Source organism: Taurulus bubalis (assembly GCF_910589615.1).
Source record: "Taurulus bubalis genome assembly, chromosome: 17".
Taxonomy (NCBI): Eukaryota; Metazoa; Chordata; class Actinopteri; order Perciformes; family Cottidae; genus Taurulus; species Taurulus bubalis.
Genome location: NC_136605.1, coordinates 89,533 through 110,076, shown reverse-complemented (window position 1 = coordinate 110,076; position 20,544 = coordinate 89,533). Strand labels below are relative to the sequence as shown.

Here is a 20,544-nt window from a genome sequence, read left to right as displayed (position 1 = left end):
AGGTTTGATCGCCGGCTGCGCTCGTCCATGTCCGTGAGTCCCGGGTTAGACATTGACTCCATCGAATGGATGTGAATGATTAATGTTCGGGTCATCGGTACATCTCATCATGTCCAACTCACCCGATCCCGTCACCTTGACCCGGACCAAAGGAAAGGAGGCATGTCCGGAAGGCATGCTCAAAACCCACATCTAAAGAAATGATTGGTCTTGCTTTGAACTGGAGTATCTGCAGATTAATTCCATACCCGATATGTTATGATCCACTAAAGTTATTGAGGATCAATACAAAAGGTTGTTACTGTTGCAGTTTGACTGTCGGGACAACGCAGTGAGATTCATCTCCTCTGGTCGGGAGGAGAGGCAGACACCTGGGATTTTTCTAGTTGTGATGGAGGTTCTTTGTTTAAATGGATCTATTTAAATATCAACTTGTCCTACTTCCTAATACATCAAAAGATATTAATGCTTTCAACAGCATGCGGCGAGAATGAAATGACAAGACACCCTGATGTACTGAAAGACTTTATTAGATCTCGTTTCTAATCACTCATGGACAAACATGCAGGACTTGATTAGCTTTAACGACAGTTGGTCAACAAATGCATGAATCAAGATAGAAGAAGAAAATAAAATGATTCTACATTCATGCTCAAATCAGTGAACCATTTTTAAAACTCCCTGATGAACTCTATAAGTCAACTTGCCTGTTAAGTTATATGATTTTACTCATGAAAGAACAGCTGCAGTTTTTATGTTTTACATTTCAAACCTCCAACTCGACTGGACTCTGTTTGGAGTCTACAGGATCGGGTACAGAGCTCGCATCAAGTGGCAGTGGAGTGGCGGTCACCTTCCACAGCTCCTGAAGAAAGAAAAGGAAAGATTTCATTGATAATAATGTATATTAATAAGACCTTACTGAACCCACCCATCCATCTGCTTATCCGGGCCGTGGGAGCTGCAGACTACCCTGCAACGTTCCCCCCGGGGCATCAGGCAGACCGGGTTTAATAACCTCCAGCAGGGTTAGATGTGCTTGGAAAACAACGTCCTCGCTTGGGGCAGCGACCCACTCCTAAATAAAGAAACACCATGTCCAGCGTCCCATCGGCATGCGGCATGGTCCGTTCATTTATGCTTGAAGCTTTAAATTCTGACTTTAACACGACATGTGTAGTACCCCTCACCCTTTTTTCACCCATTCACACACTGATGACAGGGGCTACCATGCAAGCTGTCCATCACCCATTCTAGTCTCATGCCTTTCGTTCTGATGAATTAAGCTTCAGATTAAAGGCTTCAAGGTTCCGCTTTGTTTTAATTTAAGACTATTAGAATCTGTGTGAGTGTTTCACGTACCAGTTGCTCTATGCGTTCATACAGAAGAAACTGTGCAAAGTCAGAAGGAAGCTGTTCCACTCTGAAACTGCAGCGTCCGTCCACCAGGTCCTGGAGTTGGAACAGACAGCGGCTGAAATGGTTGTAGGCATCGCAGGAAACATCCATGTGTCGCAGGCTGAAGTTCATCCTTGAGAGACGTGCAGCCGCAGCAGGGAACAGGATTAGTGCTTGAGCTCGTCACTTTATGTGGGTTATCAATAAGCCTGAGGTGTTAACATGAGCCCCTCTGTTAGTGGCCTATGTTAACACCCATCAATAAACCCCAACATGACCAATAAATAAGCTCCCTGTATCACTGTGTGTATGATATCTGAGGCAAAGAGTCAGCTGGTATCAGAGACCCTGTTCCACTGTGTATGTGCAGCAGAAGTAGACATACTTTAGAAGCCAATATAATAATACATAGTTAATTAATCGGCCAATACCTCTTCCTCACAAAGAAATTTAATTCAATCTGAATGAACAATCTCTGCAGTGTTTAGACTGGATAACTGTTAAAAAGAAGAGCTATGTCAAAGTTGTAATACCTAATAACAATTAAACAAATCTGGATTGTCTCAAATGAATTCATACCTAAATAAATAGTCTATATAATCTGATAAATCTGGAACAAACTAACAATAATGGCTCGGTATTCAGTAATCATTGGGGGTGAGCTAAACTATTCTAGACAAATAATATAATTAAATATATATATATATATATATATATATATATATATATATATATATATATACACACACATATACACATACACATATACACAAACTATGCCTCCAACTAATTACTAACTAACTAACTAACGGAACATGTGATGGAGTGAAGAGCTGTGATGATGGAGCATCAATATGTCTCTGAACATCACAACTTGAAGATAAAAGGTGAGTTATTGGTGGTTGATTCTATTTTTGCTAAAAGAAGAACACAGTCCAGTTCGTTCAATACTGCTGAGGCGATGAGCGGCCATGTTGTTTTCAAAGGTACCATGAGGTCAAATCTCAAGTTGCTGGAAACATGTCCAACAAAGAGAGACCAGACTGTGGCTGGTAATAACTCAATATTCTTCAGTTTGTGTGAGATACCTTTTATATAGCATTTCATGTTTTATTTGAAATGCTACTTTGTCACATTTTACAATTAGATTCAACGGGTTATGATGTAATATCTGTGCTCTGTGTTCGCTCTCTCAGTATTATTTCCAGGACCAGTTGTTGAGTCATTGTTTACAGGTATCACTGTTGCTGAGCAACAGCTGACCAGACAGTCAACTCAGTAAACTGAGTTAGTGATGTAACTGGCTGACAGTTTAATTATTAATGAATTCATATAATAGTAAGTATAGGGTAAGGAGCTCGGACATCAGGAGGAGCTTGGAGTCGAGTCGCTGCTCCTTCGTGTTAAAGGAGTCAGCTGAGGTGGTTCAGCATCTAGTCAGGATGCCTCCTGGACGCCTCCCATTAGAGGTTTTCCAGGCACGTCCAACTGGTAGGAGACCCCGGGGAAGACCGAGGACACGCTGGAGGGATTATATCTCCCGGCTGGCCTTGGAACGCCTCGGGATCCCCCAGAATGAGCTGGAAAGTGTTGCGGGTGAGAGGGAAGCCTGGGTCGGCCTGCTGAACCTGCTGCCACCGCGACCCGACCCCGGATAAGCGGTTGATAATGGATGGATGGATGGATAATAGTAAGTGGCTTGGAGACGGCCTCTCATTCCTTGCTTCTGAGATAAACACTTTGTCAAACAACACTTCTTCTTTTCTTTAACGCTAAGGCTGCGAATGACGGCAAGCGTTTTGTGGTGAGGAAATATAACCATAAATGCTTTCAATATGGAAATAATTGATAACAAATCCTATTTGGGAAGCTTGTCCTCTGAATGTATTTAACGATCAGAAATGGACCTGAAGCTACAAAAGGTGGAGAACCCCAGATGTAGACGCCATTCCTTCTCACCTTTTCTCTAAGGAGATGAAGACGGTGCAGGTATGACGGAAGTTACTGCAGAGGCGGTACAGCGTTCGGAAAAGCCCGTCGGTCAGATCATCATCATAGCAAACTGTTGACACAAAAACCAACCTTAATAAAGACGAGCCCTTCAGCCACGCTCAACGTCTGTCACACGAGGCTGACTTCCTGTTGCCAGGAGGTGGCGCTATGACTACGAGTCCTTATTGAGATGTAGATATCTCTTCTGAAGCATGAGTTGTTTGGGGAACATTAGATAATGTACTGTAGATTAGAGTTAAAACTATTTCCTGTTTCAAGTCAAATCGTGACCCAGTCTAAACAGCCATCCGTGTGGAGCAATAACCGGTGCATCTCTGCATTGTTTCTTCCTCCGTGCCTTCACTCTCAGGGCTGCAGCCAAACAACAGGTGCTAGACCGGCTCCACCCGGAGGAGCAGGTGGGAGGGGCAAACGTTTCAATAATAATTGTTGATGTGTAAAACTCGTGTTGAACTATTTTTCTGGGTCCGAACCATCTGTGGTGACGAGCTCTGTCCATGCAATTGAATTATTCCAAGTTCCTTTCATACTTAAATGTCTGTTTTCTCTAAAGGAGATTGATAAGGTTAATTCATTTCCATACTCCGGTAAGCAATAAATGATCCCTTCTGATGCGTGTGCAAAGTTTCACACCTTTTTGAACACATTGTGATTCATTCAAATAGATAATCTATTGCATCGAATTACATTTCTTGGCCGCTGTGAATTTCCTGTTTTTATTGAAGTCTTAAAGAGCACTATGATTGACAGCAAGACATAACATGTGTCCCCACTGTCCTGGAACCGTGTGACGTTAACGTCTGCGCCGCTGTGTGCTGAAGATTACAGGCCACTGCTGAAATTGCTAAAAAGAGGTAGGACTGGTCCTCCTCCAATTAAGATCCTCGGTTCGATCCCCGGCTCCTCCTGGCTACATGTGGAAGGGTCCTTTTGGAAATGACTGAACACCAAATTGCTTTCAAAGGCGGTGCCATTGGTGTGTGAGCGAATGGCTTGAAGTGGCGTTGACATGCAGCTTGAAGTGGCCGGAGACTAAAAAGGAGCTTATATAAATGCACATCCGTTTATTGAATTTCCCGATGCCTGTCACAACTGAACGACCACTTCACACTCAATACATCAAAGAGTTCTTCTTAACATTGCCATGGTTCTTCAGAATGAAGCATGGCACACTGGAAAGGACTTGTGCTGCATATCTTTACTGTGATGTTCTCAATAACCTACCATCTGCAGCGATGATGATCTTGGTGTTGTCGTACAGATCTGCAACTTCTTCCTCTGTCCAGTTAAATTCCATGTCAGCATCTACAAAGATTAGACAAATCAAAAGAGACATTTTCGGTGGTCAGGTTTTTGTTTTTGTAAAAAGTCAGTAAGCTATACTTGTGTCATTGTTCCAGATATATATTTACTCAACGTTGCATATCTTCTGCTGCTATGTACATACACAGCAAGGATCAGGCAAGAATCAGCATTAAATGACTGATCAGGACTGAGATATTATGGATTACAACTTTAAAAAAAAGAAGAAAAGTATTAGCACACAAAAGTGGTCTTACTCCATTTGTTTAAGGCTCTTAAAGATGGGGTTGCTGTTATTCCACGTTATTCTTGTTGCAGTAAATATTATTGCCATGGTCATTTGGAGCAAAGTTGGCGTAATTGTGTCAACATCAGAAAAACTTGAGTGATGGATTCAAAACAATCAATGTAATTGTGATTGGAATCAATAACACATGATGGTATGGGGCCATAAAGAGCATGAATTCATATATTTAATAACTCCTGAACTATGAATGAATGTACAAGAATGAACAGGGTCGCATGCATTAATGCAAGAACAATAAGTTAATGCAATGTTATGATTGATAATAATACATTTTTATATATATATATATATATATATATATATATATATATATATATATATATATATATATATATATATATATATATATATATATATATATATATATATGCCAGCAGAGAAGGCTTAGCAGGCCCTGACGGCCCACCACTGGGATGTGTGTGTGTGTGTGTGTATATAGAATATGGGGAACTGAACCGACAGTGAAACATGTCTATATTTTTGTTTTGTTTTACTTTTAGTTCCCTGTGAAGGGCTGTGTGATGGCAACATTAATAGATGAAAATATTCTAAATAGGGCTTTCACTCCTGTCAGTTTCTCTAAACTCCATTTACAACAACAATCCATTAGACATGAAAAAGTAATGCTTAGTTTATCATGACTAAAACACTTTTCACAATTTCTAATGTGGCTGGTCAGTTTTTTTTTTTTATTCTGTTCGTTTAACTGCATGACCATCAATAATAACTCGTATCAATAAAACAGTGTTTTTCAGCATGAAGGCATGCATTAATCTGTTTATTCTTCCTCATACCCGATAGGCTAACACTTAGCTAAAGTTAGCTCGCTACATTATATTCCAACCTGAGACGAAATGTGCTGCACAGACGAGCGCTTTCAGTCTGTGGAGTAAAGTACGTAGGTCTCCTTTTTTGTTGTTACAGCCCACTGCACAGTATATAGAGGGCCTGTTGTTAATAGATTCAACAAACTGTCATAACTATTCATGGACTTCTATAATATAAATTATCTTGTAATTTATGGCATAGTATTTATTAATTTTGTTTGTGTTTTTCTGTGGCCAAATCCAGATTGTGGCTGCAAATTCACAAAACATCTGCAGCATACATTTGCCTTGAGTCATCTTTTTGGTTAATGCTGTGACTATGTGAGAAGATTGATTTGAAAAAGAAAAAGAAGAGAGTGTGTTACCTGTACAGAGGTCATACTGGAGCCAATCCAGCTGTCTCACTATCACTTCACCACCTGATGAACAATACAGAAATATGTAAACACATAAACAATCACTCAATTCCTTATTTTTTGTATACATTATATTGTGGCTAAATGCATTTAATTATGATACATTATAATGCATAATATTATCAAAGTGATTATATTGTGAAGTGCTTAGAACTATCAAAAAGGGCTATAAACAGATTCAAATCCATAAGTATACTTATAATGCATTATGGAGATGGGCGTCATAGAAGGTGGTAGCAGAACGGTTCCTCTAGATCAGTGGTTCTTAACCTGGGTTCGATCGAACCCCAGGGGATCGGCGAGTCACCCTCAGGGGATCGGCGAGTCACCCTCAGGGGATCGGCGAGTCACTCTCAGGGGATCGGCGAGTCACTCTCAGGGGATCGGCGAGTCATTCTCAGGGGATCGGCGAGTCACCCTCAGGGGATCGGCGAGTCATTCTCAGGGGATCGGCGAGTCACTCTCAGGGGATCGGCGAGTCACCCTCAGGGGATCGGCGAGTCACTCTCAGGGGATCGGCGAGTCACCCTCAGGGGATCGGCGAGTCATTCTCAGGGGATCGGCGAGTCACTCTCAGGGGATCGGCGAGTCACCCTCAGGGGATCGGCGAGTCACTCTCAGGGGATCGGCGAGTCACCCTCAGGGGATCGGCGAGTCACTCTCAGGGGATCGGCGAGTCACCCTCAGGGGATCGGCGAGTCACCCTCAGGGGATCGGCGAGTCACCCTCAGGGGATCGGCGAGTCACTCTCAGGGGTTCGGCAGGGGTCAAGACACACAGTACAGCCCGGTTCACACTAGCAATGTCGGGCCGCAACACACCATTTTTCTTCTTTTCGTCACATTGATTTGCAGTAAATATTCATGTTTTGTTGATTTTGTTCTTTGAACACGGTGATTTTGTGTGCAACTGATGCATGGTTAATTTTGTGCACTAACAAAATATATACCTATGTTTTGAAGAAATCATATTTTATTTTTCCAATTACGAAGGGTTCGGTGAATGCACTGATGAAGCTTGCAGGGTTCAGTACCTCCAATAAGGTTAAGAACCCCTGCTCTAAATAATTAGTATTTAATAAGTAATTCCCTGCTTTTAATTACTCTGTTTAGTTTTATAACATATCTAAACTATAAATGCATACAACTTGTTAGTTTGGGGAAACTCTTTACTGCTGGATGAAAAGAACAGGATGTAGTTTCATATGTGATAGATGTACAGCATGGTATTAGCAGGAATTGGAAATAATGAAAAGGGAAATGATGTTATCTCACCTGCAGACTCGATCATGTGTTGATTTAATGTCATATTTCTCTTGCACATGCTTAGAAGGTCTTCTCCCACATCTGTGAAACACATTTCAGCAATGAGACAAACAACTGAGCTGATGTTGTTTTCTCAACAAGGGCTGCTATCCAGCTCCTCATGTCTCCACTAGGCAAAGATGTTTTGTTTTTGACTTATCTCTTCCTTATTATTCCGTATAATGAGTAGCATCAAGTATTAAACATGCTCCGAAATAATATATGCTATAGATTTTTGGACAAAAGAAAAGCTGATTGGCATACGATACAGAGCACCTCGTTCTCAGTCCCAACTCGTCTAATGTCACTGCTGGGAACCGGAGAGCAACACACTAGCTCTACTCTACTTTTCATCTCATTGGGACGCAGCATCAATATACGCCCGTCTCCTTACAAGCATCGTGCCCATTGGAGTTAGTTGAAAGCCAGGCGCAGTCGCTAAAGGTTGCGTCCATCTCTGATGCTGACCAAGTGGCGGTATTTGATAAGTTTGCGGCTGTAGCTCATGGGGAGAGTGGTAGTTCTGAAACCACAAGGTCGCCGGGTCGATCCCCGGTCTCCACATAGTATCATGTTGAAGTGTCCTTGAGCAAGACTCAGTTGCTCCCTGGGCGCTTCACAGCAGCACACTGCTCCTTCATTACTAAGGATGGGCTAAATGCAGATACCAATTTGCTCACTGTGGGAGTAATACATTATTTATTATTAAGTTGGGAGCAGACTCATAGGGGAAACCTGACTTGATTTTAAATAGGAAAAACAAATTAGTAAATGTGGAATGTATTCTTTTAATACCCCACATATGATCAGGCTACAGCGTTGTATTCATTCAAGACAAGAACATAGTAGTCATTGGCTTCAAGTCAATATCTGAACTGAGGGTTCGGTGAATGAACTGAACAAAGGAAGGTCATTCTGGATTTTGGGATCAGTATGTTAACAAATAATCTTTGACTAAGACGGTCCATGTCCAAGTTGATTCAATGGTATCCACAGAATTAGACTTATAGTAGCAGTTACAGTGTAGTGTTAGCAGTAGTAGTAGGATAAGGACTTAATGGCATCATACCTGTGCAGTACAGTGTTTTGGCTACGGATGCCATCACGATGCCGGTTAAGCCTGTCCCTGCTCCCAGCTCTAGGACTGTAGCTCCTCTGAACATGTGCGGTTTAGAGAGGATGAAGTCAGCCAAGAGGAAGGCTCCGAGCCAGACCTGATGTGAGCAAAAAGACACCGCGCTTTAATGCCTTCATAAGAGCAGCCACCACTTACACAGTCACCCTTTGGTTTAAAGCACATGCTAGAACAGAGCATGGCACAAAGACCAAAAAAGCAAATGTCCCCGTTAGGTTTGTCCATTCTGGGCTACTGTAGAAACATGGTGGCCTGTTCCATGAAGAGGATGTAGATATAAACAACTCATTTAAAAAGGCAATACAAACACAATGATTCTTATTTTTAAGTAATGATACACTACAGAAAATCTACTTATTAATAATATATTCCATTTCTGTTGACAGATACCTCTGAATGCTGCACAGTGTTCCTTTAAACCTCAGTAAATAAACCTAGATGGATTGCATTGAGGACATACCATTAGCATCCAAATGTAACCGATGCTTTGAAAATGTTCCAGTAACATATGATGGCATTTTTCTAGACTATGCATCATAGCTTTATATTTGACATTAAACAGTCGCCTCCCAAAGTCCCTTTTTGTTTGGGGAAACGACCGCATCACTCAGTGAGGGGAGGAGCCACAGACAACGGAGTCGACTCAGGTACTGACCTGTTTGCCAACGTCCTCCAGGGTCGTGGCCATAGTGTGCTCTGTAAACAGATTGGATTCATACATGAAACATTCCTTAGTCATTATAACGTGCACTACATTTACCCTTCCTTTAATATGAGTGTGAGCATTCCCAGAGTTTAAAATGAAAAGAGTGAATCACAAGCAGCTCCAGTCACTCAGAACTGTGAACCCGACCCCCCCCTTCTGAGTGAAGTGGGGTTCAACCAACCTAGTTCAGCGAAGACGTGTATTATTCATTCATTAATGAATGTAACGGTCGGCCTACACCTAGATGGTTCGGGTAGGCTATTGTATGTCCTGTTATTATTTGATTGGCTAATAAACTTGTGTGTAATGTGGCAAAAGATGAGGGACATCATTAATTTCAGTCATATGATGTATGACGTCATTACTGGTGATGTTTGGAGAAGGCTCAAAGCAGTCAGTAACCCTGAAACTGACAGTCTGTGGGACGAACTGGGGATGTACATACGGAGCAGGATTCTGTTGGCCCTAATCTGATTGGTTATCAGCTCGTGAGCTTCACGTTCATTCAAAGAATGTTAAACTCTCCCTAACTTCTCTCAGTCACACAAAGGCAACGATTTGCTTCTCATTGAAGTATTGGAGCCTCGTGACTCGCTTTTGTTGTGTGCGCTGTAACATGGGTATGACTTCAACTAGGGCTGTCATCCAATATTCAAATATGAAAATGTATATTTAATTGTGGGAAAAAAAAGCATCACTACCGTGGAGTCTGCCTCACGCCTACTGAATGCACCGCATGACGGGAGTCATCGCTCCAATAACCTGACCCTAATGGGATAAGGGCCACGGCTGAATAGTCTTGTTTGCTTGGAAAAGTTCCTAACTCCCCGAAATCACCCAGAAGTATCCAAGTGGTCGTCGTGAGAAGAGGTGGTCCAATTCTCAAAATTCCAATTCTCACAGAAATACTAAAGTCAAAATTCACGAATGAGTACATATTTATTGTTATTTTGAAAAATATTCAAAAACATTTACTTGTGCGTGACATGTATTGTAACCATCATGGTAAACATCATAATAGCCATGATGATGATCATCTGAAATGCTAAAAACAACATGATAAGATGAAGGTTCTTCTTACCAATCTTTATAATGTCTTTGAAGGTCTTGTCTTCATCATCTTTATCATCCGTATCCTCGTCGTCTTCTTCTTCCAGTGCAGAGTTGGACTGTTTGAGAATGACGGGACAGACCAGATCTCGGCCACTCTCCTCGTTGGGGTTCTTCCTCGGTCTAGGGAGTCATAAGAATAGCATGAAATGCATCTATGGAAGACGGCAATATATTTAGCAAAGCTTTCATTCATATTTTTTACGTATACCACCATATGTACCACTCAGAGAGCCCTCCACAAAAAATACCAATGTGTCTGGACTGTTGGTCTAGGCACAAATGGCAAAATAAAAAACCATGAACCTATTTGTACTGGCAGTGGCTGAATTACAAAAAAAAAAAAAAGTGTAATACTTTATATATTTACAGCTAGCTAGGGCCAGAGACTAGGTTCGGAGAAGCAGTTTAGAACTAGAAATCAGAAGTAACAGACCACAGACTAAAGAGTATGTTTGAATTGCCGGCTTATTTATGTAGACAAATAGTAGTAGACATACAGACACAGTGCCACCAAATCACATACACACAGAGGAATTTTGCAGTTAAATTCCTTGAAACCATACAAAAGACCAAATGATCTAAAATAAATAGTTCTCCCTATTTGTATCTCCCTTTGGTTTGATTTAAACCTATTTGAGTTTGAGAAAAATAAAAAAATGCTTAGGTTCCTTTGAGTTGTTATCTAGTTTCTCATTTCTCTTTTAGTTGACTCAGTTCTAAGTTCTCCTTTTATCATAGTTAGGGCTATTTAACAGTTTAGTTCTATCTTCTCATTAGTTTACCTAACCAGTAAATTAAGTTTAGTAATAAAAATATTTGCATTACAGATTTGGCACAAAATAAAATACAACTTAATATAGAATCAAGATACAAAACTAGGCTACACCCTTAACCCTTTGCATAGTAATAATTAATGAATTAATTAATTAATTAATTAGTGAATCAGTGATAGCTGTGCTCATGCATTGAAATAGGGATTGGACATATCAATCTTTTTTACTTTTCTCTTTGTCTGGAAGATTTTCTCACAGTAGGTTGCGTTTCATTTTCGTCATCTCCTGACGTCCCCATCGTTTTAGTCAGAGACTCAGGTACATTTTTAGTAGTCAGTTGGTAACTCTCCTGGTTTCAGCGCTTAGACATACTGGGAGTGAGATTTCTGATGGGTTCGGTTCAATCTTACATTGAAGGCCAGATCAATAGGCCGCTCAAACATACACGCAAATGTACATTTCACCCAGGACAGGTTTAATCTGTACTCCTTGAGTCAGTAGAGTACATGAATAAGTTGTTTTTCGTGCACTTCCAGAGTTTCTGAAAAACACAATCAGATCGTCCAAAAACACCAAGACTTCCTTTAGGTTGATATCACCCATACACTTCTCCATCAACCTTTGGAATGGGCTGGGAGCAAGAGTTAGGCCCTGGGGCATCCTATTGAGCTCCAGAACCCCAATGGACACACAAAGGCTGTTTTGTGTTTGGTAGCCTCATCTACCTTGATCTGGTAGTAGCCTGACTTGAGGTCCAAGACAGAAGACAACTTTGAACTTGTGAGTGCAGAGACAGACTCCTCCATATTAGGTAGCGCGTAGATGTCCTTGATGGTTCGTAGGTTACATTTTTAGTAATTGAGTAATCTCCATTTTTCTTCCTAGCCACCACTATGGGTGAAGAGAAAGACGACTCAGACTCCCGGATTACTCCTCAGCTCTGGACGGTTTCTCCACACAGCGTCAGGATCTTGTGGACGTAGTGGTCGAGGGCTGTGCTTAAAAAGGTGTTTCGGCACTGAACTTGATTTGGTGCTTCGCTAGCAGATACACCGCCTCTTCTCAGTGCTTTGGCAAGAGCAGTCTGTGTAGGTAATGGGATGCTTATCCCCACATCTTGACGTGTGTTAAGGTCAATGGCGAAAAGCTCGTCACCATCCTCTACAGTTACAAAAGCGGAGTCTAGTAGTTCAAGGTACGCAGTAGGTAAGGCTTGTGGGCCGAAAGGTTTTACACCATCAGCTGCTGGTATGCTAGCCTTTCTAGAATGTTCCTTGATCGATGAAAGTCTGATAGAGCCGTGTCCTGCAGAATGAGCTCAACGCTGTTTCACCATGTATCGAAGTCTACCTCGTGACTGGGACAAGAAGTTTTGCCAGAGAACCCTCCGAGTCTGAAGGACACGTTCATCTGTGAAACGGGTGCTTCACCTCTCACTATGTGTTGTACCACCATTCGTTGCACCTCTGGAGGATTAACATAACTCATGGTAGCCCTAGGGGTTTCATCCCCTTTAGTCTAGCTCAGCGGTTCCCAAACTTTTTAGGCCACGCACCCCCTTCTACATCCCGACCGGGTTCACGCACCCCCAATCCCCCACACCTTAAAAAAAAAAAACACAACAGAGCCTATTTATAGCCCCATAAAATCGGACCAATGAGAGAACTGTTTGCTCGCGCGTGGCGTTTGTTACAAGATTTAGTCCAATGTATAAATGTCAGTTACACAAGGCGTCACTTTTAAAGAGCAATAAGGATGGCGAGGACACACACACAGGCTCTGAGGCAGATTGCATTTCACATTTATTTACTTAAACACAGTAACCACGTAAAGAACAAAGAGTGGCACATGCATAGTATCAGAAACAGATATAAATAAAAAAGGAGGAGTCCATATGAGGATTTTCACATGCAGCCTGCAGCAAGAGAGATAGAGAGGGAGAAAGTGAGAGATGTGAGTCTCTCACTTTGACTCACGTGAATGAGACTGCAATTGTTTTTGGCTGTTTTGTGACTCGTCCAATTTGGATCTAAAAAATGTAAGGGGCTTCTGACTTGCACTGGCATGCTGGTGTTCAGGTGGCGGCGCAAATAAGAGTCTTCAGACAGCTGTTAGCCAGAACCTCACTGCACAGCACGCACTGTGGCTTCGGGCAATCTGCATTCCAATCCAAGTGAAGCCCAGACCCAGAGAATTGTCATCATGTTTCCTCTTTTTTTTCCCAGTCTGATGCTCACTCTCGTCTCCTCTTTCTCCGACTCCCGGTCGATTTCTTCTCCCGGTCTCTCCCCAACGCACCTCTCCGTTTCTCTCCCTCCGGTTCCTCCCTCTCTCTCTGTCCCTCTCCTCTTTTATTACTGATAGCTTCCCCGATTTCAGCCAGTTTAACATATTTTCATGGATGTTGCTGAATGAATGAAATGACGCTGGGTGCACAAGCTAGGCTAGCTAGCGTGTAGTAAAAGACAGTCTGGCGGCCGGACCGGAAGTGCATCTATTTATTAAATTGTACGTTTTTAATTTTAAATTTAAATCTTACAAAGGGACATTTTATAATTAAAAAATCCTACTTATTTATTTTTTAAATCATGTTTAATACTAATTATTACACCACTAGACCACCATTACATTTTTCCTCTCACGCACCCCCTAGAGGCAGCTCGCGCACCACCAGGGGTGCGCACACCACACTTTGGGAATCCCTGGTCTAGCTGAATGATTTGGACCCAGTGGCACTTGAAGAGGATTTACCCAGCTTCATTGTCCCAGCTGGAAAAGCCTGGTGGCTCAGTAACTGATGGTTGTGCTGATTTGTTTTGGATCTCTACAGTGGAAGGCTTGCTTGCAGGCTCACTCATGGGCTCTGTATCAACAGCTACTGATTTACTGCATCTAGACAGCTGCTCTGCAGGATTTCTTCAAAGGATCTGCCACTTAGTTTAGCAATCTTTTGCAGTTCATCCAAATAAGATTGGGTGGCACTACAGGTCACAATCGGTAGGTATTCACTTGACAGTGCTCTGATTTGGTATGCGACTTGACTGGCGCTTTCAGAGCTATACAGAAGTACAGGCTCAATGGTGTTCACTGCATATCCACTTTCAGACTTGACACTGGCATTTTTGTGGTACGGAGATTGGGGGTCATCTACTCTAAATTTAGCAATGCGCCCATACTCGTTCAATAAATCAGTTAATTCCTCATCTAACTCTGTATCTAACAATAACAATAACACTTTAAAGTATTTTAGGTCTGTGTGGTCTGAAAACAAGCAAAATTACGTATCTTAATTTAACTAGCAACTGCTCCCGGCTGGCTCGCCAAGAATCTAGCTATCTGTACATATCTACAGTGCTACAAATAACCAAAATATAACTGTTGTACCAAATATGAGGTTTTACAGAGGTGAAGTACAAAGGAGTGCACTACTGGTCCTGGTCTGGTTTAAACCACGACCGTGCATTCACCCTCGCAGAACAGGCCCCCATGTTTTAACTGTTGGCTGAACGTACCGATGCTTGATGTCAAGGTCTCCGTCCACATCCAGAAATGGTTCCACATTTCCTGCCCCGTCTTCCTCTCCATCTTTTCCTTGTGTGACTTGAGTGTCTTTATCCCCGTCTTCCCCTGGTCCACAGTGTTCCTCCGCCTCCTTTAACCCTTTCCCTGGGTCACTGTTGTCATGCCTTTCACCGTCTGACAGGATCTTGAATTTAGAGAGAAAGACTAGACGGAAGAACACAACAAAGTTAGAAAGTGAGAGGACGAAATTAACAATCTCATTCAGGAAAGTCTTTTTTGTTCCAAGTACTTTGAGATCTGCTGATACCGAGTCTGAGACGAGACTAAAAAAGCAACTAAGTCCATGTAGGGAGGAGGAAAAAATAAATAAATACACAAGACTTTCATCCTGGAGGCCGCTGTTCATGTCCTTTGTAAAACCAAAAATCTTCATCATCATTACCTTCTTTTAAGTAACACACGTAGGTAAGACAAAGTGCTTAACTTGCGTGACGTATAAAACGTAGGCCAACAATCAGTTTGCAATGATGTTAAACAGAAAAGAACAAAATCCTCACATTGGAGAAACTGACTCAGAGAATCAAGACATTTCTTTCTCTAAAATATGACAACATTTAAATGTATTATTTTGACTTAACAAATCATCGTATCCAAAACTGGATATGATATATGATATGATAAATGATGAGATCAAATTATGGACATGATATGGATGAAAATTTAGCTGGAAAACTTAAACATCTAAAAAAAAGATATGACGCAATGGCCTTTAGTGTGGAGACAATTTTTTCATATTGTGAATTTAATTCTGATGAAGGTTCATGACTAAATTGTGGCTTTACAAAACTCAGTGCTAACAACGTGCGGTTAACCTTTTCTTGACTGTCACATGATTTCATTTTCCTACGTATTGGTCAACAACATGTGCACTAGTACTGGGCGTAGAACTGAAAATGTAGTGATACACACCTGGCTGTCCAACAGAGTTGAGGCGTGTCATGAGGTGCCGTGCATTGGGCAGCAGCATGTGAACGTCTGACAGCACAGTATCATAATGAAAAGTGATCTGGTTCATGGCTGATCACTCATGGTATAGAGCAGTAGAGCTCTTCCTGGAAAGAGCAGACACACGATCACTTCAATTCCTGCAGGCTAATTCATCAACGATGAGTAGAACATACCTGCTTGATGAATAACATTTATCCCCAGGGAACATTATAATTATTCATGGTGCAATAAAACGTACGTTTGCACTGAATGAGTATTATCGTAGTTATTGTTATATGTGCATCGTTACTCTTTTGGTTAACCAAACCAATGAGTTGGTAAATGTGCTGGTAAAATAAACACAGCATTTACATACTGGTGGCAGAGGCGGCTGGACTGGATATATTATTGCATGTAATATGCCATACACAGTGATAAACATTCACACGCACAGCCGTTTGCAGTTCAGTATCTTGGACATGTAGACTATAGAGACCAAGGATCGAACCAGCAACTCACCGCTCTACCTCCTGAGCCATGTCAAATGCTCGAGAACTGCCACTGTACAAAATGAACAGTTTTTGTTTTTTGCTTTTGTTTTTCCGAGGGAGAAGACGGCGCGCCTAAATGTCGTTGCTGTCCAAATATATGCCTTTGTTGTGGAAGAAGGGAATCACCTGTTGCTCCAAGGAATCCAGACCGGGTTTGGTGGAATCTCCAAAAACCTTTGTGGCATTTGAGCGGTCTGGTCTCCAACTCGCCGACAATAATGTGGTTCGTGCATGATGCCGCTCCAGATCTGGCACTGAACTCCAAGAGAGACATCTTCTTACTCTCTCAGCATTTTGTCTTCTCAACTTCATCCATCAAATCCATTCATATTTACTGACACTCTGATCATTACTTCCACAGATACATGTGATAAGACGGATGCTGTCCCTTTTGAGAAACCCTATATTTGTACTGTTTTCGTGGAGGATCATCAACCAAAGACTAATTTTGCAAGATATTTTTATAACTCGGCGAGTGAATGCCTGTTGTGGATATTTGTTCCTCTAAATGTGTCAGTGACATGTCTTCATGTGTGTGTGTGGGGCTCACATTACACTGACTGTGTGGTTTTAAATAGAGTGGGTCAACTCCTCCCTCCAACTCAACATGAAACAGACTGGTTGTGAAATCGCTCTTCTAATAACCGCCCTCAACAAATGAGTAACAATTACTTATTATCATGAAATTATGTTGTACCTATATTATCAATTAAAGTAATATTAACATAAAACAAAGAAAAAAAGCATGTGAAGTGACTTTGTCCAGGTCCAGACCTTTGAATCGACCACTCCACGAGTTCAAGAGCACTGAGAGTGAAACCAGTTGACAATTCTGTCTGATATGAGGAAGAGAAAGATCATAAGTAACGTGAGGCTGCTGAAAACCTCAGAGGCGTGTTGTTCTGACTGCTTTATTCTCTCTGAGGGAAAGTCATGGAAATGATTTGGGGCCAGGATCAAATGAAAAGTGACTGAATATATTTAGCTGACGATAATAAATTATATCCTCACAATTGGGTAACATGGGCTGCGTTTGATTCAAAAATCCATTATCCGAACCGCTTGTCCTATTTAGGGTCGCGGGTGAAGGCAGAGTACACCCTGGACGGGTCGCCAATCTATCTCAGGGCACACAGACGGACAACCATTCACACCGAATGCCGGAGAACCCAGAGGGAACCCGCGCTGCCGCGGGGAGAACATGCAAACTCCACACAGAAAGACGACCCAGACCGGGATCCGAACCCCCTTGCTGTGAGTCGCCCCTCTTCTTATTTTAGCATTAATTGATTCATCGATAATTACATCATTATTGTCATTTTACCACCGGGTATATGCAGGAATCCTGAAGTTACATTTAAAAACTTTTTTTAAAGACCCTTTCCAAACATTTTAAGACCTCGTCGCCACTTCTAACCCGTTACATCAGCATCACACTTTACCTTCAATGTAGTATGCATTGGTTGTATAAGACCCCAACTAATCAGAAAGTCTTAGTTCCTGTTAACTTATCAATCAACTGTTTTTGTTATTGTCTTGTGTGTGCGTGTGTGTGTGTACATGCATAAGACAACATAAACAATTGATATATATATATATATATATATATATATATATATATATATATATATATATATATATATAGATTTCACTAATATATGTACTACTACATGCACTTGTATAACATCTGATTCAGGGAGATGACGTCATGGATGACCAATGCCCATCATGGTCTCCATGACTCCATAATCATGGCATGTGCACAGTAATGCCCGATAGAGACAGGTGGACCACTTCACAAAGAAAACACGTCAACATGAATTGTCACTAAATCGATTGAGCCACATTATAAACTATAGCCTGTAGTTTATTACAGTCTATTCGCCATTCTTTAAACATCACCATGCACTGTCAATAGGAACACTGCACGTTATATATATATATATATATATATATATATATATATATATATATATATATATATATATATATATATATATATATGTTCTATGCACATAACGTACATGATCATCCACTCGACTTGTAGATAGACTTTTGATTTAATTTGTATTGGTGCTTTCTTTCACGATAGACCCTTTTCCCACAGACTTGTGTCGCTCGATCCTTCCCTTGGATCTGCCCACCAGCAGGAACCTGATGAGCTAATCGTTATGGATCATTGAGGATTAAGTTTAAGGACTTGAGGTCACAGGAGCAGGAAGTCCCGTCACGGAGCTCCAGCCCAACGCTCATCTGGCTTCAAAGCGAACTAACACGCAGCTACGAGAGCTTTTAGCAAATGAAAACGAGCCTCACCTGCTGGGTAACATCGGTGGAGAGCACACGTACACGCCCCCTCATCGCAGGTCGCTAAAGTTGACTAGTGCACCCTTTAAGTCGTCCGGGCTGGAACGGTACAAACATGGCTTCTGTTCCGCCAGAAGAAAACGGTAGAGCTGTTGGAGGAGGAGGAGGAAGAGGAGGAAGAGGAGGAGGAAGAAGAAGAAGAAGAAGAAGAAGAAGAAGAAGAAGAAGAAGAAGAAGTATTGCTATTAACAATACAACCAATCGACACAAAAACAACAAACAAAGAAAGGGTTATAAATAAAACAATTGCTTATGGATGCAGTTTTGAGAAAAACGAGTAAATGGACCTCTGTTGTACTAACAATGGCTGTTTTTATCTTTACTCCCATGACGTTTTAATTGCAGCTGGCTGTCTTTGAGCTGTCTTGGGGTACGGATCGTAGCAGCAACACATAGTCAACGTTTAAGGAAGAATTTGTCTGTACATGTGGGTGATTTAAATTGTGTATTCATTTCAAAGCTCATGGTTGTACAGTAAAAACAAATTGCCCACACCAAAGACAGGTGTATCACATAAGCAGCTGAGGGAAAGACTTGGCAGAGTTAGTGGTGCTCTTCTCAACAAGCATACATTTTAATTATTTAGGGATTCCTTTTTGAGTAGAATAGTTAGAGAAGGGGGAATATAAGGAAAGATCATTGCATTATTGTCTTCCAATGAGGGTTGATGGAAATCTCAAAGTGTTTGACTTATATTGTATATTATAGTTTCATTTAGATTTTTCAGAAAAGAGTTATGCAGTGAAACACTCACTAGTGTTTTCTGTATTTTTAACACCCACAAAATGAAAGTTTTTTAATAGTAGAATCTAGATTTCCCCAACATGACGTCAGTGTGTCGCAACTGCCTGACAGGTTATGACAATGTTCTCTTATTTCATTCAAGATCGCGTTCTTCTGTTTTAAGTGCATGACGTATTGATTTCACTGATTTCAGATGTTGTAATCTTTCAATCAAAACCCTGTCCACGCACTCAAATAGCTCCTGCTTGCATTGACATTCTCCACTGGTTCAGTCGGCTCTCCCAAGTCTCCTCTTGGCTAAAGTCACGGTAGCATCACATGCCCAGCCGAAGATACTCTTTTACAAAAGAGTACACATTACAAGCTTCTCCCATGAATACTGTCACACGTCACGCACGCACGCACGCACGGACGGACCATCACAGAAGATCACGCACGGACACGTCACGCACGCAGAGATAGAGGACACGACACGCACAAGGGTCAATAAGACCCTGAACAGCAGAGGTGTCTCATCTCCATAATCCACAAAGAAACACATATAACAGACGTAAAAACTAAACGACTCAACGTCAAAACCATAAAGAATTCACATTTAAGAGACAGACTTAAACAAGTATTACACTAGAGGCCCCTCCTCAAAGTCTGACCCCTGATCCAGAGACTGAGGGTTAGTGTTGCAGAGCAGGAGTCCGCTTATCTCTGTTGTCAGAAACTTCCCTAACGAGACACAGCCGTCACTGCAGATTCTCCTCTCGGGGAGCAGTTGCGTCCTTTTATCATCTACTATGCAGTTCTGTTGCTCCCCTGGTTTCCTTTGTATATTTGATTTATTTGTTTGTTTGCTTTGTACTCCATTTGTAATACAAAAACTGCACCAAGCAAAGAGCTGACGTGAAACTTCACAACGTGTTTACATCACGTGCTTTGTGTCTAATGCAAATAAAGCTTTGTTGAAAATCCTCACTGAAGGCCAGCGATCGAATCAGAATGAGCCCCTCCCCCTGTAGAGAGAGTGGGCCTGGCTGCTGCGCACACACACACACGCCTACACGCACACGCACACACACACGCACATG

General features: G+C 41.6%; 1 protein-coding gene across 1 annotated transcript; it reads right to left on the bottom strand.

Moving 5' to 3' along the window:
* Window positions 1–512: 512 nt before the first annotated feature.
* On the bottom strand, window positions 513–18,709 carry mettl22 (methyltransferase 22, Kin17 lysine). Its single transcript, XM_079233267.1, has 12 exons — window positions 18,671–18,709; window positions 15,786–15,928; window positions 14,807–15,020; window positions 10,490–10,641; window positions 9,358–9,398; window positions 8,637–8,781; window positions 7,538–7,609; window positions 6,213–6,266; window positions 4,636–4,716; window positions 3,358–3,460; window positions 1,363–1,531; window positions 513–865 (listed from the first exon to the last, which is right to left on the bottom strand). The coding sequence occupies exons 2-12, from the start codon at window positions 15,889–15,891 to the stop codon at window positions 767–769; spliced, it is 1,236 nt and encodes a 411-aa protein (XP_079089393.1). The 5' UTR covers window positions 15,892–15,928; window positions 18,671–18,709; the 3' UTR covers window positions 513–766.
* Between the last annotated feature and the right edge of the window lie 1,835 nt (window positions 18,710–20,544).